The sequence below is a fragment of the Pectinophora gossypiella genome, chromosome 24 (genome assembly GCF_024362695.1).
Source record: "Pectinophora gossypiella chromosome 24, ilPecGoss1.1, whole genome shotgun sequence".
Lineage (NCBI taxonomy): Eukaryota > Metazoa > Arthropoda > Insecta > Lepidoptera > Gelechiidae > Pectinophora > Pectinophora gossypiella.
This window is the reverse complement of record NC_065427.1, coordinates 5,256,092-5,270,789: the sequence shown is the minus strand read 5'-3', so window position 1 is coordinate 5,270,789 and position 14,698 is coordinate 5,256,092. Positions and strand designations below refer to the sequence as shown.

General features: G+C 40.3%; 1 protein-coding gene across 3 annotated transcripts in view; it reads right to left on the bottom strand.

The window, feature by feature from the left end:
* Positions 1 to 14,698, bottom strand: part of LOC126377796 (ankyrin-3-like) — a 215,637-nt gene that overhangs the window by 114,970 nt on the left and 85,969 nt on the right. For all 3 annotated transcript variants that reach the window (XM_050025634.1, XM_050025633.1, XM_050025635.1), the window contains exons 2-4: positions 9,780 to 9,887; positions 2,726 to 2,828; positions 547 to 740 (exon numbers count right to left, since the gene is read on the bottom strand). In XM_050025634.1, the coding sequence (XP_049881591.1) occupies positions 547 to 740; positions 2,726 to 2,828; positions 9,780 to 9,887 (405 nt within the window). The remainder of the gene's footprint in view (positions 1 to 546; positions 741 to 2,725; positions 2,829 to 9,779; positions 9,888 to 14,698) is intronic.

Here is a 14,698-nt window from a genome sequence, read left to right as displayed (position 1 = left end):
CCCAATATTAGTTAGGGGTGAAGGAAAACTTAGTGAGGAAACCGAGAAATGCGTTTCGGAGGTATGTGACCTAACCTATATTGGGATGGTTTTCCCTTCAGGTTGGAAGGTCAGACAGGCAGTCGCTTCTGTAGAAAAACCGGACCTGTCGCTTCAGGTTCGCTAAGCGGACTATTAAAACGGGATGCCGCTAGGGAGACGATGTATCGCCAAGTCCAGGGCAAGTGCGAAAGCTTACCCGCGGCTCTGGCACCATGGGTTGCAGTCGGTGCGAACCCGACATAACCTTCTTACTGCCCACGGGAAGGTATGCTGTAGGCATTTCCCCTCTTTAAAAAAAGAGGCACTAACACAGGTGGCTCGACCATCATAGACGGCGATACGGCTCACCTATCACGTTGGTCTAATAGAAAGCTCGCTGAGGCGAAGTAAGTACCCATACTTAGTTCATCTTGTGATGGATGTACCTCTGGCTACTCCAATTGGGATATATGAGCTTGTGTTATGTAACGAGGAAAAAAAACAAAAAATGGAGATGACATGTACCTCGGTGGCTAGAGTCTGGCTGGCACCAGCAGCGAGTAGCATCTTGACGCAGGCGGCGTGGTTCTCCTGCGCAGCCATATACAGCGGAGTGAAGCCCGCCGCGGACTGCGCGTCGGCCCGCGCACCAGCCTCCAGCAGGGCCCGCGCCACCGCCTCTTGGCCCGCCAGGCATGCTATGTGGAGTGCTGTGTTGCCTGAAATAGAAGTAATAGGTTTAACGGCGAACTAACGGCCTCTATGGTCCAGTTGTCCAGCTTTCGGCTCACGATCCGGATAACCCGAGTTCGAATTCCAGTGGGCCCACTGCGAGCCCTGGTTTGGTCAGGACATTACAGGCCGATCTCTCGATTATCCGAAAATAAGATGATCCGTGCTTCGGGAGGCACGTTAAGCCATTGGTCCCGGTTACAACTCACCGATGTAAGTACGTATAGTCATCGTTACACGAGCAATGTCAGGGGCTTTTGGCGGCTCACTAATAACCCTGACACCGAGGTTGATGAGGTTGGTAATCCACCTCACAACCCACACGATAGAAGACGGTGAACTGTTACTGATATTAAATTTAGAAATACATTTGCCTTTGAAAAGGGTGCATTAATTGATAGATAATATATATATATATATATATATATATATATATATATATATATATATATATATATATATATATATATATATATATATATATATAAAAGTTCTCATAGGATTACGAAAGCGATATATAATGCGAAGGTTGTTGATAAAGCTGGCAGAGGAAAACATAGAAGGACAAACTGACCAAATTGGAGATGTCCATTGAAAAGATTTAGTACGATTCACTCTGAACCAGTGTGCATGTATAAAACGATTGATGAAAGTGGAGGAAGCAAGAGAAGTGCGTCAGGATCGAAGCTAATGGAAGTATATAATAGTCTCTGCTTACCCCGCACAGCTATAAGTAATATCATGCTTTCATTGTTACAGATAACTTAAGAGATTTTCTCAATGTTTTTAGGTGAACTATTGAAAATGCATGTGATTGGCGAATCGTTCCATCATCAAGCCAAATAGCACAATTACTCATTATTCATTAATATCATAGGCACGAAAGAACATTTGTTTGTTCCACCTTCACAAATAAATAGGTGATTTTTTTGAAATTTGATATGTAGGTAGACGGATTTAAAATCAAACCGCACTTATGCGGCGCGGCAGCAAAATATTCTAATATGTCTCATGGTATAAGAAGACCAGGTATGCTCAATCCTATGACAAGTCGCCATTGCTAGCCCATTGATGACGTAAGTGTTAACATTAAATTGGTATCTCCAATATTCCAAGGACGTAAATTTTATTATTGAAAATTAAGGGAATTACGGACTAATGTATTTAAATACTATTATTTGTCACATATATATAAAAATCATTAAAACTTTACGTAAATCTTTTACTAAAAGTATAAAATTTCCTTTCAAAGTAAATTAAAAACATTGGATGTGGGTAATTTATATTTTACGAAATGGTAATGTAGGGCAAAATCCAGTTACAAGTTACGTAAGTTTTCGGCATACAAAGTTCTAGATTACCTGATTGTCCGAAAGTAACACGCTCCGTGCTTCGGAAGGCACGTTAAGCCGTTGGTCACGGTTTCTACTTACAAGTGTAAGTACGTAGTCGTTACACGAGTCATGTCAGGGGCCTTTGGCGGCTCAATAGTACCCTGACACCAGGGTTGATGAGGTTGCTAATCCACCCCACAACCCACACGACAGAAGAAGAAGCGAATAAAAAAATACCCGCGTAATCAAAGACAATTTGTAGCCATCGTTGTTACGATATCCCAAGATGGATGATGAACCTTATGGTGATAAGGGTGCAGTCTATCGCCCATAACAATTGTCCATCGGGACACTCACACGATACTAATCCACCTCACAACCCACACGATAGAAGAAGATAAGTTTTAGCTGGTTATTTGCAAAAAGACAGAAGATTCTAGTGTATTTTTGCATTCACGGTAATAATGTGAACTTCCGATGCTTGAAAAACTACCCGACATGCCCCCTAGAAAATATATTCTACGCAACGTCACTGAAGTACAGTTTCTTCAAAGTATTTTCCACTGGCAGACGAATATAGCGAAAAGCAAATTATAACGTATTTTATACAAATAAACGATAAAATCAACTAGACTTACCTTTCTTAGTAGCAGCGTCGACGACGGCGCCTCGTTTGAGTAGCTCCTCAACCACTGCGATGTGACCATCTTTAGCGGCGAGGTGCAGCGCATTCAGTCCATTCTGGAACAGAACATCAAATTATTAGGTATTTCATGGGAATTCTTTACAAATAAACTGTGGGTATGTTGAGAATACATTTGTACAGTTATGAGTATGAGTAATATCATGTATCCACTTTAAAACCCCGTCGCACTATCATATTAGACATTTAATGAGACTTACGGTTCAATTTTTCAAAAAAGTTAATGTGACATGGTATCAAAGTGAATACAAATTAGTACTCGTGACCGTACATACATTACGTCGAAGCGGGTAGACCGAGATATGACAGGCTAAAACTTCACACAGGTCGAATCAAGGTACATGTGAAAGGTACTAGCTCGGGCTTTCCCACTTCACAATACGCGAGTCCCAAGAAATACCGCCGGGGCGACGTCCGTCACCCTCCGCGTTCCGATCGTAACTGACTGAGCGACAACTACGCTATGCGTGTTGAGTGACTCATGGTATAAGAAAACCAGGTATGCTCAAAAGTGACAGCTAATATTTCAAGATTAGCCCAGTTGACGTCATCCCACCCTGCGTTGCCATTTCGGAAAAAATAAATTACCCACGACCAATGTTCTTAATTTACTTTGCAATGCAATTTTGAAGTTTTATTAAAATATTTACTTACAGTTTTTATGATTTTTATATATGTGACAAGTAATAGTAACTAAATATATAAGTCAGTAATTCGATTAATTTTCAATAGTAAAATTTACGTCCTTGGAAAGTTGGAAATATAGATTTAATGGTAACACTTACGTCATCAAAGGTCTAGCAATGGCAGCTTGTCTTAGGATTGAGCATACTTAATTTTCTTATACCATGGAGTAACTGACTGATACTGATACTAAATCAATCACCTTTCCGTACTCATAACTTATCATGGCGTGAATACAAGCTTAATACCCTTGATAATTATAAAAGCAGACTCACAAGTAGAATTATTGTAGATTTATTTCTATAGATATGTTAATCCGGATAGGACGAAATTAATAAATATAAAAAATAACATAACATGAGCTGACGACGGGGTAGCCAAAGGTAGCAAAATTACAGTCACTGAGCCCAGCGAATTATTTGTAAACAGTGGTGAAATTATGAACGAAAACTTGTCATAATTATAAAATTTATGTTTTTGTACGTGTTTTTGGTCTATTGCAGAAACGACATGTAACCAAGAGGTCTTAAGTGCAACCAGTTAATTTATTACTTTGCAAGAAACTGATTGAACTTTTGCAGCTGATCGTACGATGAACTAAGTACCCACACTAAACATAAATTATAGGAAATAACGTCTTTTAGGCGGATACAAGGCATTGTTAATGTTGTAATTCAAGGAAAATCTAAGCGTATTATACGATAGATAATCCGTTGTCTATAAGGAAACTTCTATATTTATTTATCCTACTGAAAATAGGTTCTCATTATTCTTACGCAACGCAATATAAAAAATCATGTTGCACAAATAATAGGTGACCGAAGTTAGAAAAACTAATGATTACAAGTTGTACGTGAGATCCGATTACAATTAAAATACCATTCAAAATGTGCAACTTCATTCACTAGTGTGTTTGTTGTAACAATGTGCATTTATTTTTGCAAATTATACATAGGTACTACTTATATTGTCTCCTTATAGACAAAACCACAAAGAAATGCCTTGTAACCGCCTAAAACTCATCTCCCTTCTTTTTTATAAAATGCAAATAAAATATTTATTATTTGTTTATTAGTTTCGTCCTCATCGTAATTAAAAACAACGACCTTCGTGGTCCAGTTCAAGTTCAGGTTGAGCGTTGGGCTCACGATCCGGAGGCCTCGAGTTCGAATCCCGGTGGGGAAATATCACAAAAATTACTTTGTTACTCCTATTTTGGTTAGGACATTACAGACTAATCACCTGATTATCCAAAAAGGAAGACATTCATGCTTCCGAAGGCACGTTAAGCCGTTGGTCCCGGTTACTACTTACTGATGTAAGTGGACTGGAGGGTTGATGAGGTTGGTAATTCAATTCACAACCTATACGATAGACGAAGAAGAAGTAGGTAGTCACGAGCATTAATATGTATACACTTTGGTACCATGTCACATTAACTTTTTTGACAAATTGAACTGTAAGTCTCGCTAAATGTCAAATATGTTAGTGCGACAGAGTCCTAAAGTGGGTACATTATATTGCTCATGACTGTGCGTAGTATTATTACTTATTCTATGCTTGTAAGTAAGAAGGGGCTACTAACAAAACCCAGTGGAGCGTATCACACGCACATCGAAGGCCGTATTCGTGGACACAATGACCGTAATAATTCGATATTATTTTTATTCAACACAAGTTTTAATGTCACGCATTATTATACTATGGACATTATGCCGTTTGATTTAAGATAAGATTTAGCTATTTTATTTATAGAACTTTGAATAGAACGCTTAGTTTATGTATCATTTAGAATCTTGGGGGGGGGGGGATAGCTAAGTTGTACGGGATTGATCATGGTATAAGAAAACCAGGTATGCTCAAAAGTGACAGCTAACATTTCAAGGTTAGCCCACCTGACGTCATCCCAGCCTGCGTTGCCATTTCTTAAAAAATAAATTACCCACGACCAATGTTTTCAATTTACTTTGCAATGCAATTTTGAACTTTTACTTAGAGTTTTAATTATTTTTATATACGTGACAAGTAATAGTAATTAAATACATTAGTCAGTAATTCATTTAATATTCAATAATAAAATTTACGTCTTTGGAATGTTGGAGATACCAATTTAATGGTAACACAGTGCTGACACTTACGTCATCAATGGGCTAGCAATGGCGGCTTGTCATAGGATTGAGCATTATTTTATTTATTTATTTATTTATACCATGGGATTGATGTAAGGTGACATGTCCATACATTTTTATCACTGTCACTGTCGATTGTTATAATCGTTAGCAAAATACTCTTGGCTATACTTTAGAGCATTTATTTATATTTATATATCAAACAAAATACATTTCAAGTTTATATTTTATCTAAACCGTGTAACTGTAACAAAAAAGTAGCATAGTAACAAAACATTGCGACACTTATGTGAATATAAAATATTTGCACGCGGATAATTTCTGCGTGTAGATGGACATTAGCCTTCTTCAGGCGTTGAATTGCTATACATAAACGGATGTAACCAACTTAAACATAGAGTTTGAAGTTGCACTCGTTTTCGGTTTTACCGTTAAAATACCGGTGCTATACCGGTACGTTGTCACCGGTAAATGAAATTACTACGGACCACGTAACAATTATCACGCATCGCGTACATTACGGCGGCTATAAAAATAATTACGACTGCTTTATGGGTTTAACAGAGGCTAGCAAAGCATACGCCTTTAGTGTTTTCGAGAAAATGAGAGCATACTTACAATACAAGAAATAAACATAAAATTGCTATTCAAAATTCTAGATTAAGTAAATTAAATTCATCTTTTTTGGGGTTATGTATACGTTTTTACAATAAAATACCAGATAATATTTTAAATTTGTCAGAAAATAAATTTAAAGCTCACGTGAAGCTTACTTTATGTAAAAAAGCTTATTATAAGATTAATGACTACCTAAATGATAAAAATGTCTGGTATTGAATGTGTTCCTCTAGTTATTAAATAACTTGTAATGTATATCCTCATTGGTTTTTAAAAGATGTGTTGCTGTTGCAGTTTCTTGTCATTTCTTCTCCTCAGCCATAACACCTTGCGAAATGACGTAAATTCAAAAATGTTACATTGACCTTCAACAAGTTTATCCATGATAATTACGTTGAATAAATGATTCTGAAATGATTCGGATGATTCTGATTCTGATGAGAATCCGTTAATATTGCTCAGAAGGACTTTCCAGGCTATATTCACCAAAAACAAAATATATGGCGCTATACAGATTTTCCTTCGTTTAACCTTTAATGTCATGGATAACAGACATATGCATCTTTTATCTTTGAGTTTGGGTATATATGATGACCCATTTTATTACACCTAGGTTCCATTACATCTTCCATCCATTGTTATTTAGGATGTGATTTTTCAAAAAGGCGCCCCTTGATATTAACTCAGAATCATGGTTTGAATCAGTACCTATTCGTTACGATGTTACTAACACCCTGTATAACAGAACGGCAATATTGGCAATGAACAACCAATAAAGTTACCTTACGCCCATGGTGTTTCTGTTTCTGTTAATTCTATCTATCTACTCAGCCTGTATCCACCCACTGCTGAGTATACGCCTCCTCTCTTTCACGCCCTCCTTTCCGATCTTGTGCAAGTCTCATCCATTGCTTTCCGGCATACCTCACAATGACATCCGACCACCGGGCTGGTGGTCTGCCTCGATATCGCATACCATTCCTTGTCCACCATTCTGTAACAGCCTTAGTCCATCTGTTGTCTTCCCGTCTTGCCAAGTGTCTTAGTAAGCCTATCGATTCGTGTACCTACATCTACGACTTTAGTGCGTTGCCGAATTTCGACGTTTGGTATACGATCTACCAGGTGGATCTACAGTGCGCGCTCCATAGCCCGTTGTGTCTTCAGGACCCCGATATCGACCCCGCCGGCGTGGTCGACGACTTCCCTCAATCAGCACTTATCGCTATCGACCCACTGGGGTCGATAAATTCTTTCAAATACTTTTCCTCTCAGACGACGCCCTGAGCCGAGGTTCGCGCCCAACTGGGCACCCTCAGGCCTGTTGTTTTAAACGTTGTACCGGGTGAGAGCCTTCAGCGCTTCCCATTTGTCCGGCCAAGTAGTTAATGCCACCTGCGGCAAATCTACAAAAAGTTACGTCAAAAAAAAAACCCGTTGTGCCACTCTAATTTTATAAATGTGCTCTTTCGTGAGCGGCCATGTTAATTGTGTTATATTAATTACCTAATACATATAACATGTACATATAAAAATTCACACTGACACGACACAATTCATTAAAAAACATTATGAACAACGTACATTCGGAATAATACCATTATTTTTCTCGTTTCATACCACAACCACAGATAACATAGTGACCTGAAAACCCTCGCAACATAATGGCAAAATGCGAAACATATGTATACTCGTAGATACAGTTATTATGCGATATAGTTGAGATAATATCTTTGCTACCTGCCAGGATGTGTTCAATGTTATGCGTCATACAGCCACACTACACACATCCTGCAACTTTGTCTCTATAAATACTGGTTTATCATCATCTCCCTAGCATTATCCCGTTTTTCACAGGGTCCGTCTACCTAACCTGAAGATTTGACAGGACCGGTTTTTAACAGAAGCGACTGCCTGTCTGAACTTCTTCCCGCCTCCGAAAATGCATTTCTCGGGAATGTGGGTTTCCTCACGACGTTTTCCTTCACCGCTGAGTATGAGATAATCATTTATGATCCAAACAATTGTGCTGGTTTCGACCCTGCGACCTCAAAGTAAGGGGTAGAACGCTCGTTCTACCAATTGGGCTACCGCGGCTTCCTTCAACAAGTTTATCCGAGATATTGATTGATTTTATAATGTATATATATGTAATCCGTGTCTATGGTGTCCTAAATAATAAATGTTTCTTTCTTTCTTTCTTTCTTTCTTTTATGATCCATCAATTTATGATTCAAACATGAATGCGAAAATGAATTCGACAATGATTGGTTTAGGCCTGTTCTGGATTCGAACCTGCGACCTCAAAGTGAGAGGCAAGCGTTCCACCAACTGGGATACCACGGCTCTTGACAGCACCGTCTATATTGTTTATGAGGAACGTAGCCTAGAAAGACCCTCATTGCAAAGAACCAACTTGACAATTCGAAGACCGATTAGTCTCGTAGCACACATCATCAGCCCATTAACGTCCCCACTGCTGGGGCACGGGCCTTCCCTATAGATGGATAGGGAGATCGGGCCTTAAACCACCACGCGGCCCCAGTGCGGACTGATGGTTATTAACGACTGCTAATGCAGCCGGGACCAACGGCTTAACGTGCCTTCCGAAGCACGGAGGAGCTCGAGATGAAAACTTTTTTTTTTGTGGTCACCCATCCTATGACCGGCCTTTGCGAAAGTTGCTTAACTTCAACAATCGTAGACCGAGCGCTTTTACCGCTGCGCCACCGAGCTCCTATAGTAGCACCAAGTCATATTTTATAGCGGCGAACGAAAACGCACGATGTGAAGTTAGTAGATTAGTAGGTGAACGGGTAACGCAAACCCGCAAGTCCCTAGTGCAACGCGACCATAACGGATCCCGTGGGAGGCGATATCCTCGATTAACGCGCTGATAGCCACAAATTGAATGGAAGTGCGACTTATATTGCAGCCGTGGCTAATAATAGAAGTGCACTAGGGAATATGGAGCTGGAAAAATTTCTAGATTATAAAAAAATGCCTAGTGGTATCACTAGGAGCACAACACGGCCTCCGTGGTCCAGTGGTTGAGCGTTGGGCTCACGATCCGGAGGCCCCAGTCACAAAAATCACTTTGTGATCCCTAGTTTGCTTAGGACATTACAGGCTGATCACCTGATTGTCCGAAAGTAAGCAGGCATGATAAGCCATTCGTCCCGGTTACTACTTACTGATGTAAGTCGTTACATGAGTCATGTCAGGGGCCTTTGGCGGCTCAATAATAACTCTGACACCAGGTTTGCTGAGGTTGGTAACTTCACAGCCCACACGATAGAAGAAGAAGGTCTAACAGAAAGCTAGGTGAGGCGTGTTTATAATATAATAATAATATCTTTATTTGTACTATATATGCCCAGAAGTTCACGTTGAAAATGAAAAATTAAATAGACTGTTTTTATTTTTTCAAGTGATTTTTCTGATATGTCCCCACCGGGATTTGAACCCGGGGCCTCCGGATCGTGAGCGCAACTGTAAGTAATAAAGCTCTTTTTACATAACTTTTGCGCCTTTCTACTGCCCATCACTGAATCTTACCGAGTTGCTAGTGTTGATATCCTTGACTGCGCCGGAGTCGAGTAGATCGACGACCGTGTCCAGCTGGCCGGCGCGCGCCGCTCGCAAGAACGCTGTGTTCGGCTCGATCTGAAATTACAGGAAAGATAATCTTACAATATGTTTTTTTTTATTTAAGATGGGTTTGCTCTTGTCTTCATTCTTCCACGAGGAGAAGAAAAGATCGACGTTGGAACGAGCTTACCCAGAAAATGCCTATTCACCTGTGATTTAAAGGACCCCAGGTTATAAGATACAGGAAACACCGACGCCGGCAGCCCATTCCATTTTACAAAAGTACAACATCTTTATCAATTATAGCTATATTCCGTAACATATTAATACGCTAAGTCGCAAACGATTATGACAATCGACAGTCAATCAATTGTCATAATCAAATAATAAAACGAAAATTGGCTAAGACCTGATAATGATTTAGCTATGTTATCAGTGTACGATTATTAAAAAGTTAACATGTTACTTTTTTAATTACATACCAAAATCCTATCACTTTGGAACCTTACGACTAATTCCGATGAAGAGTTTAGTCGCACACAAATATTATAGGCTCGTTTCTTTAACTGTCTAATGAACATAATAAAATACACTACTCCAAGAAAAAACATCACGCTTGTATCTCCAAAGTGGTAGGTAGAGGCCTATAGTGTGTCGTTGGCATTAGCGAGCCTATTGCCATGAACCGGACAAGACGGCTACAGAGGTGGCCCGGTTAAGTTCAAGGTGAAGGTCGGAGCGACCACTGCTGACCACAAGCCACGACCACGAGTTACAGCGTGCCCTCAAATTTCACGCCCAGAGCAATCACCTCGGAGTTTTTAAGCTTGACGAACTTTACCTAGCTGACCAGAATTACACTTTACCTAAATATAATAAAGATGAATGCGTGTAGAAGCATTGCACTCTATGGAAGTGAAACGTGGACTATGACACAGAGAGACAGAGAGAGGTTGGAAGCGTTTGAGATGTGGTGTTGGCGAAGGATGGAGGGTTTAAGCCGGACTGAAATGGTGTCAAATGAATAAGTGCTGGAAAGAGTTGAAGAAAAGAGGACCATATTGAAGACTATAGAGAACCGGAGAAGAAATATGAGTAGCCACCTGATACGACACGATTCATTTATAACAAACATTATGGAAGGAAAAATTTAAGAGAAGAGAGGAAGGGGTAGACCTAGGAGAAGATTTGTGAAACAAATAAAAGAGAAGGTGCAGGTCGTGTCGTATCGGGAGGTGAAGGTTTTGGCGGGAAGAACAGAGGAATGGCGATTACTCCACCGACAAGAGCGCAGCTCTTAAATAGAGAGAGAGAGCGTGTAGAAGGGTTATTTCCGCCCCGCACCAATTCGTAACGGACGCAGACCACACCTCCTCTGGGTCTTAAATGGCCGTAAGCCATATGACCAGGAGTAAGTATATACTTAGACTAAGAATACTCTATAGATAAAAAGTGCTCTTTGACTCTCTTTTTAAAAATTAGGTAAGTGGAACTCTCCTGAACTACCCTCATTTAAGTAACTTACTTCTAACATCTACAGAATTACCGGTTTTTCAATAGATTAAAGCGAAAAAAACTAAATATCTAGTACAAAAAATGTACCTACAACGAAGCTAGATTTCTTGTTCAATCTGTCTAGATCTTTGATAAAATGAAAATGGCTACCGAGCTGGATTCAATTGATTACACAGATAAGAAACTATATCGTGAGCACAGTAACCGATCAAATTGTGATTGAAACAGATAATAAATTATAGTTTTTAGCCGACTTCTAAAAGGAGGAGGTTCTCAATTCGTCGGGATCTTTTTTCAAGTATGTTCCAAAATTACTCGAATACGCCAACGGCCTCCATGGTCCAGTGGTTGAGCGTTCTGTCCGGAGGTCCCAGGTTCGAATCCCGGTGAGGACAAATCACTTTGTGATCCCTAGTTTGGTTAGGACATTGCAGGCTGATCACCTGATTGTCCAGAAGTAAAATGATCCGTGCTTCGGAAGGCACGTTAAGCCGTTGATCCCGGTCACTACTTACTGGTAAGTACGTAGTCGTTACTTGAGCCACGTCAGGGGCTTTTGGCGGTTCAATAATAATAATAATAGGGTTGAAGACTCGAACACGGCGTGACCGATTTGGTTTTTTTTTTATATACAAACTAGAGAAATCTATACGGTTACCAAACCGATAGTAGATAAACTAGTATAGTGGATAAACTTGTTGAAGGAAACCGTGGTAGCCCAGTTAATAGATCGCCTGCCGGGATTCTCTTAAATTGCATAAATGTTTTTGTCATCATTTTAATTATCATAATCCTTTTTGCATAAAGTTTTCTAGCATAATAGTACTTTCCCATAATAACATCTAGGAATACTGTTTTGTTAGATATAACTTATTTTTAGACTAATATTTGTTGGTATAAATTTGATTCGCATATAAATAGGTATCCATAATTCTTTTTTAGAATAAAAAATAGTGTTTTGTCATAATTTTTACAAGGCATAACATTAGGTTAGGTTGCGGCGGGGGTGGCCCTTGGGCTACCCCTAAGCCGCCAGCATGTTTATCTTACACACGAAAAGTATACCGAATGATGACCAACAGCATGAAATAGTGGCAAGAAATATAAAAAGTCACAATCATGAATCAAATGCAGCCAAGGAAAAAGTAAGTTTCGAAAATGTTCAAAGTTGCGTCAAAACTTTTCTTATTCGGAGTATAGTTTATGCTTATAATAATTATGCTTATATATCATTATTGTCATTAGTTATTATGCTTATAGTAGATATGAGTTTCGAAATTATGCTAAAAAAGTTATGACAAATTAATACTATGCGAAACTAATAATAGGACAAGTAACAGTATGCCATGGTAAATTATTACATAAAATTTTATGAGTAAAGATAGAGAACCACGCCTGCCTCTCACTTTGAGGCCGCAGGTTCGAATCCAGCTCAGGCCTAAATCAATTGTCGAGTTTATTTTCGAATTCATGTTTGGATCATAAATGATTATCATGTGCTCATCGGAGAAGGATAACATCGTGAGGAAACCCACATTACCGAGAAATGCATTTTTGGAGATATGTGACCTAACCTGTATTAGGCTGGCTTTCCCTTCGCGGGTTGGAAGGTCAGTCAGACAGTCGCTTCTGGAAACAACCGGACCTGTCAAATCTTCAGGTTAGGTAAGCGAACCCCGTGAAAAACGGGATAATGCTAGGGAGATGATAATCAGAATCATTTATTCCATGTTATCAGGGATAAGCTTGTTGAAGGTCAATTTTACATTTAAGAGCCACGCTCTTGTCGGTGTAGCATTCTCCGCGGTACTTTTTAGGGTAAAATAGGGCAGTGGTTTCCCTCTTGCCTTCCGCCCCGCAGTACTCTGTCTGTCGCGAGTGGGATGGCGCCCAGAGTAGTCTATTTCAAAGCCGTACTAGGACTCCTGTCCTCCGCCTCTGAATAGTACTGACAGTTGCGGTATGATGTTATACCTCGTGTGAATTCTTCCTCGCAACTTGACCTGTCGGTATCATCATCATCATCATCAGCCCATTAACGTCCCCACTGCTGGGGCACGGGCCTTCCCTATGGATGGATAGGGAGACCGGGCCTTAAACCATCACGCGGGCCCAGTGCGTATTGATGGTTATTAACGACTGCTAATGCAGCCGGGACCAACGGCTTAACGTGCCTTCCGAAGCACGGAGGAGCTCGAGATGAAAACTTTATTTTTTGTGGTCACCCCGGCCTTTGCGAAAGTTGCTTAACTTCAACAATCGCAGACCAAGCGCGTTAACCGCTGCGCCACCGAGCTCCTCCATAATGATGAGCGGTATGATGTTATACCTCGTGTGAATTCTTTCTCGCAACTTGACCTGCCGGCATTATCCTAACAAATTACATACAACGCAGATTAGTGATTCGCTAACAGTGCTATTGTTTTCTTGTTCCCATGCATGAAACTGCAGGCGTTTGCAGACGTTCCTCATTTGATAAGATAACTTTCTTATGAAGTAGAGCTGTTTAAACATAACATAACATCACGCTTGCATCGGCAAAGCGATAGGCAGATGTGTACAGTACACCCACTCGTCGCCAGCTATGTTTCATCAGGCCTCATACATCTTTTGTAGATGATTAATAGTGTTTAGAAGACGAGAGCGGCAAGGTCTTCTACAAGCTCTGCAGCTAAGTTTGAGTCCAATAGGAGGCGAGCCGATTACCATTAACCGGGTACAGATCCTGGAAACCATATGATACTAATATTATCTATGGTCCAAACATGAATTCAAACTCATTAAGCCGAATTCGAAACAGCCTCCGTGGTCTAGTGGTTAGAGCGTTAGACTCACGATCTGGAGATCCGGGTTCGATTCCCGATGGGAAATCGAAATCACTTTGTGAGACTGTCCTTTGTTTGGTAAGGACTTTTCAGGCTTGAATCACCTGATTGTCCGAAAATGTAAGATGATTCCGTGCTTTGGAGGGCACGTTAAGCCGTTGGTCCCGGCTATTAGCCGTAAAAGCACCTCCACCAACCCGCAGTGGAGCAGCGTGGTGGAGTATGCTCCATACCCCCTCCGGTTGATTGAGGGGAGGCCTGTGCCTAGCAGTGGGACGTATATAGGCTGTTTATGTATGTAAGCCGAATTCAGGCCCAAGCCTGAAATCAAACCAGGGACTCGTTCTCCGAACAGGGCTATCATGGATTTTACAGAGAACTGTTTAAAGTGGTTTTGAATGGGATGTTGAACATTTTTTAGGCGTTTTTATGGGAGACGGGGTAAGTAAAATTTCACCCAAATCGCTAGTTCAAAAAGTACAAAGCTTCCTTTTTATCCGACTTCGAAAAAAGGAGGTGTTTCTCAATTCAGAAACTATAACACCG